This window comes from Mirounga leonina, unplaced genomic scaffold (assembly GCF_011800145.1).
Source record: "Mirounga leonina isolate KUSES-001 unplaced genomic scaffold, KU_Mleo_1.0 Mir_154, whole genome shotgun sequence".
NCBI lineage: Eukaryota > Metazoa > Chordata > Mammalia > Carnivora > Phocidae > Mirounga > Mirounga leonina.
In genome coordinates, this window is record NW_023270389.1 from 33,499,165 (window position 1) to 33,514,702 (window position 15,538).

A 15,538-nucleotide genomic window follows, 5' to 3' on the forward strand; every position below is an offset into this window, starting at 1 on the left:
ATGGTCACATTCTTTTCCACCTTGGGCGTGTATGTGTGTGAACACGTGTGTGCATACGAGTGTGCGCGCTCTTCAGGGTGGGCCAGAGCCCAGCTGACGTGCTCTGTGGGGATCTTTGGCCTGGGTAGCGCCAGCTCTCCTACCCGGCATGAATCCTTGCTGGCTCTGTCTTAGCTGATAGTACATTCAAAACCTAATTGTTATCTCAGCAGAGTAACTCCATTATTCATCCTGACACCATCCCCCGTTAGCTGTTTGTTGCAGTGATGTTATATTAATGAGGCCTGCAAATAAATGAACGGGAGATCAGAGTGCTGACTTGTTTCTCAGGAAAGCGAGGTGACATATGTATTTATTTGTTGGGAACTTTGCAGCGAGTCTTTCTGGCCCTGGGCAGGTGGCTTTTGGCCTTTCCTGCAGAGATTTGGTACAGCCTTACAGATAAATACTTGTAAATGTTCAACTCCCCAATTTCACAAATGCGTTCACAACTGAGAGAATCCAGGAAAGAAAAAAATCTACTTTCAATTATTTGGGCAAATGGAGAGCAGAAGGAATGCAAAAGCAATGGATCATCTCCAACAAATATTGTATCAACTGTTATTTTTGCTTGGTTTTAGAAAGCAATGCACATGGTTTTCTACATTTGGTTTTCTTTCCCAGTTACACATACCTAAGATAGTATTAAAGAGAATTTATGTTCCCTGAGCATAAACTAGTGAGGGATTGGGCAAGTTAGTGACACTGAAAAATTCACAAAGTAAAATCTACAACATGGTCAATGGAGAGATGAGGGTAAAACCAGCCCCCCTACGGCCTGGCATCAGACTGGCCTTACTGGGCAATGTGGCAGGTGAGTTCAGAAACACATAGGAATATTCTTTGGTACCCAAATGGTGATAGGTTCCTGGCCAATCCCTGAGGACCCCAACACTGGAGATTTGCCCCTTGCATTTCAAGCCTGCTTTGCTTATTCTTCCCCCCTGACCTCTATCATCATCTGCAGGTGTGAGCTATGTAGGCCCCATCCTCCGGGCTCCCATTAGCTTGAAAAGAACGAACCACCAGGCTCCGTAAATTCCAACTTTCACCTCAACCCCATTACCCCACTGATAGACACAACCAGAAACCAACTGGATCAAGTCTGATAACTCTAATAAACATACAAAGTTAAAGTAACCTCTATCCTGTACAGGCAAGAAGGGGGTCACCCTAAGTTTAAACACATCCCAAATGCTCCTCCTGCTCCCCCACCACTCATAGGAATAAGTGTAGATCTAATTATGTCTAGGGAGACAGGTGAAGGTCACCTTAAGCCTCAATACAAAGGGTAGCCAATGCTCCCAGTTTTTCTGGCCTCCCCTGGGACCTTCCAAAAGAATTCTGATCCTGGGCACAGATATTTTTGGTACACTTGCAGTGGAGTGAGGTGGAAAAGTGTATAGCCAGGGAAAACCCCCCCATCCCTCTGACCAAGACGGCTGGCATTTTATGGTGGGGAGAGTCTGCATTCTGGAGTCAGAAGGCCCTGGTTTTGAATTCGTTCCGCCACTAACCAAATGGGTGACTCTGGGCAAATGATTTACTTCCCTAAGCACTGTTTCCTCAACTCTTAAATGAAGATAATTCTGGGCATCTTGCAGGATTGTTAGGATGAGTAGGTATGCAAAGGTCCTGGTGCACAGTAGAGTCTGGCTATTATTAATACTCCCAGAACTAGGATGTGGATCATGTCTGTTCATGTCCCTGGCCTGAGGTAAGTGTCCTCATTAGGTGTCAAGACCTGGAACCCCGCTGTAGTTCTCCTTCTAAACAGAGACAACAGCAAAGTGTGTAGATGAGAAGTTTCTGTCCTAGGTCCTTTGGAGGAAGCAGAGTGGCCTGCAGGGCAAGCAGATTCCAGCCTCCTCCAGGTGGCCCATGTTCAGGGATAGGCTGGGGCTTTGCAGTGAGGGACTACACCCCCTGCCTTCCCTCACAGAACTAACCTTTCCATGTGATAGCTTCCAAGCCTAGCACAGTGCATGGTATGCAGCAGTTGCTCATTAAATGAATACTTATTTATTGCAATGCTCTGTTATGGGTTGAATTTTATCTTCCTCAAATTCATATGTGAAAGCCCGAATTCCCATTACCTCAGGATGTGACTTATTTGGAGACAGGTACCTTTCCAGAGGTAATCAAGTTAAAATGAGGTCATTAGTGTGGGTGCTTATCCAATATGACTGGGATCCTTATTTAAGCAAACAAACAAACAAATCAGAGACGGACATAAGAAGGAATGTCATGCAGAGATGAAGGCAATGCGTCTACAAGCCAAGGAATGCCAAGACTGCTGCTTTCCCAAAGCACCAGAAGTGAGGGGAGAGGCATGGAACAGATTCTCCTCACAGCCCTCAGAAGGGCCCAACCCTGCCGACGCCTGGATCTGGGACTTCCAGCCTCCAGCACTGTGAGATAATACATTTCTGTTGTCTAAGCCCAGCTGACCAACACAGTCACTTTGAGTGGAGACCTCTGTCATGTGAGCTCTAGAGCCCCTCGACCCTTCCTATATTTTTCTCCTCAAACACATATTCGGTCTCTTTTTCCCTTTCTGCCGATGCTGCCCCTTCTCAGCTCATCAGAAAAACTGCTTCTGGGCCTTCCTTTCTAGCTGGTGGCTTGTAACGTCCTCCTCTTTGAGGTCCTAGCAGTTCTGGAAGCACAGCAACGTGGCGGGCCAGGCATCTCACGGCCTCTCCAAAGCTCTGCACGTCTCTTGTCCCCGGGGTTGAACAGGAGACACGTGCACAGACACCGGATGACAGCTAGAATGGGAGCAGCCTGGGATGCCTCTCATGGGGGACAGCATCATTATCACACCACAGGCTGGCTGAGAAGGAGCAGATGCTGGGTCCTGAGGGGGGCTCGAACCTGAAGTTTATGCAGACTGAGCAATTCTTAAGACTTGTCCTCCATGTAGCTGCCACAGGAGGTGGGTCTCTAGGGGTGGGCTTGGTTGCCATGGAAACAGTTGGGTGAGAAGGGGTTAAGGATGAACACAGCTGTTCATTCAACTAAGCTTGAGCCCACTCCTTTCCCTAATGCAGAACTCATTCGCGGTCACACATTGATCTCCCCGCCCCTGGGCAGTTCCTGACCCCACTTGTTTCCAGCATTAGAAATTCTGCTGCCTCCAACAGCCAGCACCGGCCACCAGAGAATCCTTCCCCTTTCATCCCTGAAGAAGGATCTTCATAGTAAATGGCTCTTGCAGATGGGCTTGCACGGACTGGGTACACATTTTGAAGGCAAGGGCCAGAGACAAGATGGAGGTACATATACAAGGGCACGGATCCCACTGAATTCTGATTATTAAGAAAAAGATCTATGCCAATGTCAAGGAATTAGCCAAGAAAGCCAAGGTAAAGAAAACGAGCTGACTCTTCTTAAAAGTTACTTTTAACAAATGATACATTTTTGGTAACAAATGTCAGAGAGGCACATGAGGTCCATTCTTCCCATTACTGGTGATACTAACTTCCACCACTTGGTAAAAGCAGTGTCTACCAGGTTTCTCCTCTGTAAAGTTTCTGTTTTTCTTGTTGAGATTAGTATTAGATTGTGGGGAGATGGCTTGAGACTATATAAATATCCTATTTTTCATCATACATTCATTTACTAATTTTAGTATCCATCGGCCATTCTTCCTGAAATAATTATTACTGCAAATCTTGCCAAATTTTCTATTTCCCTAGGTCCTTTAACATTTTGAGTTAGAATTCTAGTAGAAGAGCTTCCTCCTTCCCCCATGAACTATTTATTTATTTGTATCAAGAAGGAGCATAGATTCTTATTTTACTCTATTGCTTATAGTCAATTAGTTTCACTTACTTTCTTACTCAGAATTGTCCCAGATTTGGCTAGTGGGCCCAAATCAAGTTGACTCCTGTGCACTTTTGACATGTACTCCACATTTTTGTTAGTACGCCTTGCCATGAGAATATCACCTAAATTAAATTGTGAGGAGACATTAGCCATCTTCAAACCGAGGGATATTCTACAAAATAATTGTCCTGTACTCTTCAATAGCACCAAGGTCATGAAAGACAAAGAAAGACTGAGGACCAGAGCACTAAAGAAACACGCTAATGGAACATCACATGTGACCCCGGGTTGGATCCTCGATCAGGAAAAGGGGGACAATCAATGGGATAATCGGCACAATGTGAATCAAGCATGTATATTACATGGCATTATTGTATAAATGTTAATTTCCTGATTTTGATAATTGTACTGTGGTTATATAAGATGTTAATTTGGGAGAATCTGGGTGAAGGGTATACGAAAGTTCTTTGTACTATTTTTGTACCCTTTTATAAGTCTAAAATTATTTCAAAAATGAAAAGTTAAAAAAAACTAAAGATGACTTTTACAGGGCAAGGAAGGGAGGTTGAGGGTAGGAGCCGCAAAATGAAAGGAGCTATTCCTGATCATAGTGGATGAAATATTCCAGGCCTGGATCCTCCCTCCTGCATGTCCTGCCCCGAATGATGGCCCCTGCATGGCTTGAGACACAGCATGGATTTGTCTCTCTTCCCTGGAGAGGCTCTTTCATTTCTCCACAGCCTCTACTTGAAAAACGCCAACAGGAGACCCCACTGCTTGGGGCCTCCAACTCCTGTTGCTGTTTCACTGGGAAAATCAATTACAGCCTAATTACCTCCAGGGGTTAATTAGCATCATGTCGCTTGGGTGTCCTCTGTGAATGGAGCAGCCCATCAGTCTACGGTCAGTGAGCAGGGGTGACACCGAGGCAGAGATTTCCCAGGGACAAGCCTGCCTTAGGGCTGGGAAGGCGGTGAGTAGACGGGGCCGAGGCAGCAGCCGGGGCAGGGGGAGGTGAGACGTGCTGATGGAAGTGAGTCCCTGCCTGATATAAGCTCCCCTACGCCACAGGCGCAGAGACACAGAGACCGACAAGTACAGCTGCAAGACAAGTACAGGGCAGAGCAGGTTCCAGCAGTTGCGGGAAATCACTGGCATCAGGGAGAAGGCATGGAGTCCTGAGCAGCTCAGGGAGCTGGCTGTGTGAGGGCAGAGGCGGGGGCCCCACCAGCAGTCGCTGCAAGCACTTCCGCAGCGAGATAAAGACAGGGGATGGAGTCAGTAGACACTGTCATGGGCCATGTCCAAGAGTAAAATGAAACTGAAGAAGTCTGATCTTTGAGGGGCAGTGTCTCCACGCTCACCGCATCTTCCCATCAGGATGATGAGAACCTAACTAGCAGGAGACACTCTCCCACCGCGCTGTGCTTCCCCGGGGATGCCCCGCCACATGGATGGATGGCATCTTCCTGGTCTACCTTAGCTAGGAAGGTTGGACATCGAGGAAGGGGGAGCCCTGCTTCTTGTGCTGCGTTACTTGAGCAATCAGAGACTTTACAAGTAGTTCTCTAATTCCATAAATCTGAGCTTAAATACCAGGTCTGCCACTTATCAGCTGTGTGAACTGGGGCAACCACGCCTCTCCTCTGAGCGTCATTTTCTTCATCTGTAAAATGGAGGTGAAAATATTTACCTCCCACGGTGGATGTGGGATTAAACGAGACGGTGCCAAGCGCACTGAATAAATATCAGTTCCCTCTTCAAATAACCCACCTGAAGGTTAACAACACTCATTTGATCTTGAGGGTTTTCTTTCTACGGATCTGAAGCTTCAGAATGATCGCAGGGATGTTCCAGAAGCTTCTCAATACTCTGTGACATAGGTGAGAGCCAAAGGTGCTTTCTTTGGCTAGAAAGGAAAATGAGCCAGGAAGAGGGGCAGTGCATCCATTCAGGGAAGAGGCAGAAAAGGAGCAGCCCCTCACTGCTTTCTTAAATGAGTAGACCACAGTGCTACCTGCCCACACCTTTATTCCCAGTCACCATAAGGAACGTGCAATTAGTTTCAAAGCACAAGTGACATCCGGTGAATAGGGAGCCATGAAGAGTGATGAACACATAACGCAACCAAAGTTAAATACAACTATTCCTCTCCCAGGCCATTCAAAACCCGAGCAGCTGCTTTTTCATTCACATCATCTATTCATCTGCCTTTGCAATTTGCTATTCAGGAAACATCGTTTTTTTTTCTAGGATAATTAATTACCTATTTCTTTCCATTAAAATGCACCAACAAATTGGGACAGAGAGTAAATCTTGGGAAATGGCACAGTGGCCAATGTAGTGCCTGCCTTTACTTTCTTCTTCCGCGTTCAACTTTGCAACTCGGAGCTAACTGCGGCTCCCGAAATCACATTTCTGCTGAGAAAAGCTAAACCTGCTCTCTGAAATGTTTACCCACCACGCAGCCAATTTCCCGTCCCCACCTGGCTCTGCAGGCCTGGCGGGGAGGCTGGGCTGGCTCTACCTCCCTTGTGTGCACACGCCCACACACCGGCCTGAGGACACACATCCATGCGCTTGTCACTTACGCCCGGACGCGGGCCATCGAGACGCCCGAGAGAGGCTTCCCACACCCCACATTAAGTGTGCGCTACACTTAGAAGAACTCTTCCATGTGAACTCCTCTCCCGCTGCCCACCCAGCCCGCCCCGCTCTGGGAACTTGTGGGACTCACCTCGGTGATCTGAGGGTTGGAGCACTTAACGTTGTGGCTGGACCAATCAAGCCAGGGGCTGGAGGGGCTGATGCAGTGCTGTTGGAGGGTGCACCTGCGCTCACCGCTGCACCAGCCACACTCGAACTTCCGGTCGGCCTTCAGGCAGAGGCCGCAGCTCTCCCGCTGGGCTGCACACTTGTAGAGATGGACTGCAAAGAGACGGGGCGACACAGCGGGATTGGAGAGGGCTCCTCCCGACCGCGCCTCTTCTGGGAGGCATGGCGGAAACCGTCCCCGGCATGGGTAACACGGATGATCGCCATCATCCTTGCAAGAATAACTGACGGAGGACAAATACTAAATTGAGCCTCTTCGTTGTCGAAAGGTACTACAGAAAATGTTATTTAAGGGTTCTGGCTCTAGAGCGAGTCACATCAGGGCTTTGATGGTGGCCTCGCTACTTCCTTAGCGATGTGACAGAATGTCACCTCCCTGAACCCTCGTTTACTTAATCTATGACATGAGGATGATCGTTGTTTCGTGGGAGGTTTGAGTGAGGTGCTGTGTCTTAAGTGCTTAGCACAGTGCCTGTAACATACCCGATGGGCCACACAGGCTTATTCTCTTTTCTTTGAGGTCACACTACATTCTTCTGCACTGTCTTTCCTCCATGGGGCCCTCATCACAACAGGTAAGGACTGATTTCCCCGTTTCAGGTAAAAATGAAGCTCAAAGAGGTACATATGACTCTTTTTAAAGATTTTTATTTATTTATTTGAGAGAGACAGAGAGAGCACAAGACGGTGAAGGGGCCAAGGGAGAGAGATAAGCAGACTCCCCACTGAGCGGGCTCAATCCCAGGACCCCAAGATCATGACCTGAGCTAAAATCAGACTCTTAACTGACTGAGCCACCCAGACACCTCAATATATAGTGACTCTTGAAGCTTGCTAAGGTTAGTGCCGCAAGCTAGGATGGTGCCATTCCAGCTCTCTGTGCGGCTAGACTGTAGATCCTGAGAAGAGAGGGGCATGCCCCCCATACACTGGGGACTGGGTGGTCTGGGAGAGAGGTTACCAAGAAAGGCCAGGTGGCTGGCAAAGTGCGGGCAGAACTGAGAAGGAGAGAGAGTCGACACAGTCCTGTTCATGGCCCCTTCAGTGGGGGGTGACATTCCCACAGAGGGCAACCTAGCTACTTAACAGGTCACTTTTGGAGTTTGCAGACCCTTGGCCTTTGCTTTTGTCTCTTACTGACTTAGAAGCCCGGGGCACGCCAGGCTGCAGAACTGTGTTTTGGGAGCCTGGGACTTCGTTGTTGCCTATTGATGTTTTGAATTCAGAATCCTGAGTAGAATTCTCCAGAAGTAGAATACTCAGAGAGTCATTTTCAACTTTTCTGGTCAAGCAGACATGAGCTTTCAGGACTGGGGGTGGGGAGGGGCGTGCCTGTGCTGGAGATCAGGTATGGGCCTCAGGGGAGGGGCATATTTCTCTTCCTCTATAGGGTCCTCATCCTGTTCCTCTGCTCTGTCAAGTGTCCCTCAGTCCCAGCTGCAGGGACTACATTTAAACGTCCTCATACCTACGGCTGGTAGAGGGCAGGAAATGGGAATCTCAAGATGAACAATTACAGAGTGAGCATTTATTAACATGCACAAGTGGTGCATACCTCATTTGGTCTTCATGCTGACCCCAAAAGGAGAGCATCCCTTCCTGCATTTCATAGGGAAGGAAACTGGGATGAAGGCAGGGGCAGTATGTAGTCTGAGTTCCCCCATCTATAAGTGAAAGTGCCAGGATTTGAGCCCTGGTTTCCTGGTTTCTAGAACCCAAGTCCATAAGTACCGTGGCCGTCTCCACCCAACATGGTGCACAGCCTCCAGAAATGGGCTCTCAGAGGCATGAACATGGAGATGGTGCTACCTGGGCACTCCAAGATGTTGAGCGCCACCAGGGAGGGCTCTCATGTGACAGCCTGGATGTGGCCGTTTTCCTCTATGCTCCAGGTGCAAAGGCCACCTCTGGGAACCAAGCCCAGATCCTCAGCAGGGAGGATGTCTATCTCTCAGCAGTGGGGAAATTGGGCCAGGGTATAAGGAGAAAGACAGCAGAAATCTCCCTGGTTCAGTTTCTCTCTCCAAGCCTAAGTGGTGTTGATTTCCATGCCAGCGTGTGGGTGGGGGCCTCTGGTGGCTCTGGTCCTCTGTCTACGCCCATGGGTGACCCTCAGGCTGAGGGAGAAGCTGGGGCAGCCCTAGCTACTTCAAGTGTAGTGAGATGTGGCTCATGGTGTGAGGAGAGGCGTCTGGAGGGCAGAAGGCTTGTCGTCCCACAGTGGCCCGAGCTGCTGGAAGGATAGTGGTGTGGTCCAGCAGGTGAGCTCTGAGATTGGACATCCTTGGTTCGGATCCTGGCTCTTACTTTCTGATTCAGCCTGCTTTTTTTTCTCCGCCTTTCCTTTTTCAGCTTTATTGAGGTATAATTGACATAAAGAAATCATAAGGGATGCAGGATCTAGTTACAATGTAGCTGTAAAGTGCTGCCTTGTCTTTGCCCCCTGCTCAAAATAAAGCTGTTACCTTTCTAGCCCTGTCCGCCATGGTGCTTAGCAGCCAGGGATGCATGGTCTCAGACATGTTTACCAAGTAAAACACTGACTTGAGGGGCGCCTGGGTGGCTCAGTCATTAAGCATCTGCCTTCGGCTCAGGTCATGATCCCAGGATCCTGGGATCGAGCCCCACATCGGGCTCCCTGCTCAGCGGGGAGTCTACTTCTCCCTCTCCCACTCCCCCTGCTTGTATTCCCTCTCTCTGTGTCTCTCTCTGTCAAATAAATAAATAAAATCTTTTAAAAAAAATAAAAAATAAAAAAGAAAAAAAAAGAAAAAAGAAATCATAGGGTATTTAAAGTATATACTGTGATGATTGAATATACATATACATCGTGCTAGGGTTCTTCCCATTTAGCTAATTAACATATCCATCACTATATATATATATATATATATATATATATATATAGTGATTAGAAATATATATTTAGGTTGTACTCTTTTAGCAAATTTCAATTACACAATGCAGTGTTATCAACTGTAGACACTATGCTTTGCACTAGATCCTTAGACTTTATCCATCTTATAGCTGAAAGTTTGCACCTTTTAAACAACCAACCCCTAGCAACCACTTTTCTAGTCTCAGTTTGTATGAGTTTGACTTTTTTTTTTTTTTTAAGATTCCACATATTTGTCTTTAAAGGCTGGAGTGCCTTGTGAATTTGCAAGTCATCCTGTGCCGGGGCCAATGCTAATCTGTGCACCGTTCGGATTTCTGTATATGTGCTGCAGGAAGTGAGCACTCCTGGTCCGTTTCTTAAACTCTTTGGGTCTCAGTTTCCTTATCCGTAAAATGAGAATAATACTAGTACACACGTCTCGGGGTTGTAATGAGGATTAAAGAAAACAATCTCAGAAAATCACCGAGGGAGTGCCTACCCACAGCGAGTACCTGTCACATTGCAATTGCTTTTGTCCCTCTGGAGAGCAGAGGGGTGTGTTGATACTTGCTGCGCGGAGGGTGATGCTGACCTGGTGCACGGGGGGAGCTGCTCGTGAGTTTGGAGGACGATGAATGAGGGTGGCCCTCACGGAGTGTCCCTCCTGGGTCAGCCCAGCTCCTTGCTGAGCTTCCCTGCAACAGTTGTGGGCTTGCGTCCTCCTGCCTGTCCCCCATCCCGACCCTAGAGCCAGGGGCGCAGCCTCACAAACCTTCTTTGTGCAGCGACGGGACCAAGGACAGGGGAATCAGACCCTAATTGGAAACAGATCTCTATTTCGCTGGAAACTGGCAGGACGTTCCTGCTTGCTGCTTTCCTAGGTCAGGTTCTGTAGATACTTCAAAGTCTTCGGGAGCCAAAGAAAAACGTGATGAGCCGGCAGCCGCCTGGTGGATGCTCTGTTTGTAATAAAACAGGGCTCCCAACAGGACTCCTTTGATGGTTCCAAATGTTGCTTTAGGATCCTCTGAAGAGTTCCGCTGACAGAGGGAGTGTATTATTCATGGCACAGCGGCTGGCTGGCTCTGATCCCTCAGCCCCAGTCTTTCCTGGGGTCACGAAAAGATCAAAACTCTACCTGGAAGTAGCTGCTCACCTTTCAGGTCCTGTGGGTTGTCGATGATGAAATTGCCATTCCACACCACGGCGAAGTCCACGGCCAGGTTGCTGATGTCCATCCCATCGTACTGGTACTGCGGGGAGAGGGGCATGGGGTGCATGGCTCGTGAGACTCCCTATCACAGGGGGTCAGGGATGCTGCAGGCATCTCGGAAGACCAGGACTACAGCAGGAGAGAAACCAGGGGCTCTGGCTACCTCTGGGTTGAGAAAGGAGCAGAGGGAGAATCCGGGGAACCCCATTTGCTGCTGGAGTGATGTCTACGGCACCCTCCCCCTGACTCCCAGTCACTAATGCCAAGCGGATCCCGCCCAAACCCCTTAGTGTGGTGTTCAGTGCCTCCCGTAATCCAAATTCAAACTCACTTCTCCAACCTTCTCTTCCACTGCCCTCCTACAGAAAGCTCTGAATCCACCTGTCTCCAGACGCACCCGCCCCAGCGCCTCTCTGCCTCCGTTCAGCTCACATCTCCTAAGGAACGCCTCTCTCTCCTAGGGCCTCCATCCTTCAAGCTGCCTGTGTTCTTCTGGTCCAGCTCAGACTCACCTTCCCCAGAGCGTCTTCTCTGACATCCCTCCCCCAAGCCTCAAGCTCCCTGTCCCTCGGCATTGCCAGTTTCTGTCTCTCACTTCCTGAGAGCTGCTCTGCATCTTTTCACGTACAAGTCCAGTCTCTCTAGCAAGTCCACGTCCTGCTGTGCGAACCCCACCAGAGCCTTGAGCAGAACATATGCACAACAAACAGGGCTGCAGCGGCAGGTGGGCTGGGCACCGCAGGGGTCCTCTGGCTGCACTTGAGCTTTACTTTGGCCAACAGTCCATTACGGAAAGAGCTCAGAGCTTCTGGGCACAGATCTGACCAGGCCGACCATGAAAGGCCTCAAGCTGTGGCCAGGAGTCCACTCTCTCTCCCATGCTGGTCTTCAGAAATAGACCGTCTGGTGGCCCAGCCCCTGCCCTGCCCCTCGGTGAAGAAGGCCTCTGGGAATCCCCTCCTGAGAGACCTGGCCCACCCTAGCCACTGAGGTCTCAGGGCAGGCCACGTCCCTGTCCGCCCTCCTGCCCCCGGCCCTTCCCGCCCGCTTCTTCCCTTTGTCCTGTTGCATTTCTTTCTCATCCCACCTTCGCCTTGTGCTTGGCGGCCTTCCACTGATTACAAATTCTATCAAGCGCCTGTGACCTGGGAATCTGACAGCCCCCTGATAAGAAGCCCAGATTCTCTTTATCTCTCCCAGGCGAATTAGCTTCCCTCAACACCTTTGTCACATCACCCCCCATCTCCAGCTGACCCCCCATAGTCAGAGACAGGCGTTGGCAGATAAAAAGATCTTCTCTGGGCTAGTATTATAATTAAACACCTTGTGCTTTCTGTCTGGCGTGTGGGACTGGTTTAACCCTTGCTGCTCTTGGAACTCACTGCTCCCTCCTTCCCCCCGCCACCTCCCCTCACGCCATTCTACTGCTGCTGAGCTCCTGGCCCGCCGTCCTCTGCTTTATGCCTAAATGACGACGGCGGTTTGCGGGGGAGTCCACTGGCTTTGACTGCAATTTCACTGAAGGCCAAGAGGTCTCTTTGAACTCAGGAAGAGCACAAAGCTCTCAACTGATGCCAGGGGTTCCTCGAGTCACTCGGCCTCCTCTGTCACCACCAACCTCCTCTGCTCTGGTTGAGGGGTGCTGGGTGCTGGCACCCTCCTCTGTCTCCGGGAATGTGGGGTCAGCCTGTGGCCCCGGAGGGTTCTGGGAACTGGGGCAGGTGAGGCTGAGACCTGGGCACAGGTGTGACAGATAGCCGTGCTGTGGGCAGGGCGTGAGTGTGAGCGCTCTTACCGAGCTGTTCTGGCACTGGACGCTGGAGCTGTTGAAGCGCAGGGCGGGCACGCGGTGGACTGCTCCCTGGATGCTGAGGACGCACTCGTAGCCTCGCTGGCCCGACTGGGGCTGGGGCAGGTTTCGAGCCTTCAGAGTGATTGGCTTTACCTCTCCGACTGGTATCAGAATTTCCTCTGTGGGCACCAGCTGGGGACAGTCCTGCGGGAGCAAGCAGAGAGACGCCATCTGTCCTGATTCACACCTTCCTCTGCATCTCAACCGGGGCAGGGGGCCGGACCTGGGGGCCCGGCCAGACCCTCTTGTACCCGGGTGGGCTGCCCACGAGAAGGATGTACCTCATTTAAGGGGCACGGGGGAGTCGGCAGGGGAAATGAAATCTATCTCTTAGCTCCTGGGGCTTTGATACTGTTTTCCCCAGCCCACACGTTGTCCCGGATCTGGTGTGCATGTTACAACTTAGGAATTAATTTCCAAGCACCGGTGTGGCAGGCTGTGGATTTTATCTCCTGCCACATAGGATAAAAGAGGCCCCTGTGTGTCCCTGTCCCCAGCCTGGAACACCCACCTCTCGGTTTCATCCCCTCCCCAGCTCCTGTCCCCCTTGCATGGTCCGGCCGGGGGCATCCTGTTATCGACAGCTTCAGCTTCTCCTCTCCGGCTGAGTCGGCCTTTCCAGAATGGGGATCAGCCCTCCCGGCAACGCTCTAAACACTTGCTTTGGCTTTTTATCTCATTTCATCACCAGGCCCTGCATGAATGCCATGTTGCTTCGGAAAACAAAACCGAAAAAAAGAAAGTCTTGGTGGGGAGGGGCTGTGGGAAGGGCCACGAGAGCCCAAGCAAGTGAGACAGCCAGACTGATCTTCCTGAGTTCTCTTCCTAGATGTTGCTTCTCTTCCGAAGATCACGTTGCCACCTTCCCGAAGCTCTGATCCCCGGCCCGCTCTCTCCCTCGTGGGAAGGACAGAGCCCAGCAGCCTCTGGCAGTGAGGATGGTAAGGGCCAGCCATCTCCGCGTGTGATCACTTCCTGTCTCCCGGGGACCCACTGCAGAAATTCTTGAGGGAGGCGCCTGGCTCCGCATCCCCTTCCCCTCTGCAGTGGTTCTCAGAGGGAGCATTTGGGAGCATGTGGGGCTTGATGTAGCTATCCTGCTGAGGGGTGCTACTGGCATTGGGGCCGGAGCTGCTGAACTGCCTGTGAGCTGTGGGACAGTCTTGAACAAGGAAAACTGTCCCCATCCCAGTGCTAAAGACGCTCCCTGCTAAGAAGCCGCTCATGACACAGGCAGTGTTGAGCAATGGACAGCCTCAGATGCAGAATTGGGAGGAGACCTAGGGGACCCCAGCGGGGGGCTGAGGAAGTCTCTTCTCTCCTCTGGGCCTCAGCTACAAGCCCTCACCACCTGGCCTCTGCCTCCTTCTTCCCTGGGGGCTCTCATGCATCCTGCTCCAGCCATCCGGGACTTCAGGTGAATTCTGGGGGGGTTGGAGGGTTGTTCCCGACTCATGGGCCTCTGGTCCTTTGAAGATGCTTTTCTCTCTACCAGAAACACTCACTGCCACGCCCTGCCCCCCCTTCGACCTCCTGGCCCCTGCCTCAGCCCCTCCGTAGCTGAATGCCTCGTAATTAGCCTTCAAATTAATCTCTGCAGCTCCTTTTCTGGAAAGCCATCACTGACCCTTTCCCTGCCCTGGCCTTCAGGAGGGGTTATGGATGTTCTCCCATGATCGCATTTAGCCCTCAGAATTGCAACTGCTTGTTGACTCATTGTCCTCACTGGTGTGTGAGCCTGGAGGATCAGGCTGCATCTCATTCACCTCAGTATCCCCAGTCTTTATCCCAGTTCCTGACATGTCTTGGACACTTGGTCATTGCTCGTGGGAGGGTAAACAGAAAATGAGAAAATGAAGCGACAGATGAAAAGATCGCAAACTTTCTCTCCACCTCCGGCTTCCTACATTCTTCAGAGATGAGAGGAGATCCCTGCCTTCTGGACACCAAGAGACTTGAGAAGCAGTTTGATTTCCAAAGCTGGGGTTGGAAATGGTCACTGCTTTTGGAGTCACATGATTACTAAGTAGGCCTGTCCAAATCTAGTAAGGAATCCTGAGAATTTATGAAACACTGGGGAAATTTTCCACAGAATCTTATCGAGCAGGACCTGGATGAACTTCTCGGGTCACTGGTGCCCTCCGTCACCTGTAGGCTAACTGCATGTGAGGACACCTAGCAGACAAGGTCTCTAAAAGAGACAGGATCATAAGGCAACCCCAGAGCAGATGGGTCCCTGTTTAGAAGCCAGTCACTCAAGCTGCCAACTCATAAACGTGCTCTTTACTGCACTTTTCCTTTCATGCCCTGAGGGCACGCTTGACAGAGTCTTTCATATATTTATAGCCAAGAAAAAAAATGAACACCACTTTAGGGAAACCCAGGTATCCCCTGGAAAAGGAGATACTATTTCCTGTCGGTAGCTAAAAAATCCCCATAGTGTCTAATAAATTAAAATTTTAATTTAGACTAGAAATAAGGCTGAGGTATAAGGAGGGTGTGTGTGTGTGTGTGTGTGCGTGTGTGTCTGAGACAGAGAGAATAAATTTTCAGACACAGAACTAGTTGATACATTGTAAGTGATGACTAGTTGTTTTTCATCTCTAATGAGCTCAGAGAACAAATTCAAATTTTAGCAGCACAGTCTTAAAGATGTGCTTCTGGAAGTATGATGTTTTGCGTTAGTAAACAAGATTGTAGAATCCTTTTAACTTTGACAAATTTACATATATAACAAATATATTTATATACATACTTATTGTATCACATATTTATTTACATATAATACACACACGCGCGCGCACACACACACACACGTGTGCACATCCTCATCTTTTTGTCTGGGTTAAGTCTGGTCCAACCTGGAGGTTAGAGAATCATAAGAAGACAC

General features: G+C 49.9%; 1 protein-coding gene and 1 non-coding gene across 2 annotated transcripts in view; one reads left to right on the top strand and one right to left on the bottom strand.

The window, feature by feature from the left end:
- PLXNA2 (plexin A2) overlaps nucleotides 1-15,538 on the bottom strand; it is a 211,421-nt gene that overhangs the window by 48,632 nt on the left and 147,251 nt on the right. Inside the window, exons 10-12 of the mRNA XM_035010443.1 lie at nucleotides 12,592-12,792; nucleotides 10,740-10,836; nucleotides 6,608-6,798 (exon numbers count right to left, since the gene is read on the bottom strand). Of these exons, the coding sequence (XP_034866334.1) occupies nucleotides 6,608-6,798; nucleotides 10,740-10,836; nucleotides 12,592-12,792 (489 nt within the window). The remainder of the gene's footprint in view (nucleotides 1-6,607; nucleotides 6,799-10,739; nucleotides 10,837-12,591; nucleotides 12,793-15,538) is intronic.
- LOC118014596 lies at nucleotides 9,097-9,227 on the top strand. The gene has a single exon (XR_004680308.1). It is a non-coding gene; the product is annotated as a small nucleolar RNA SNORA63 (small nucleolar RNA).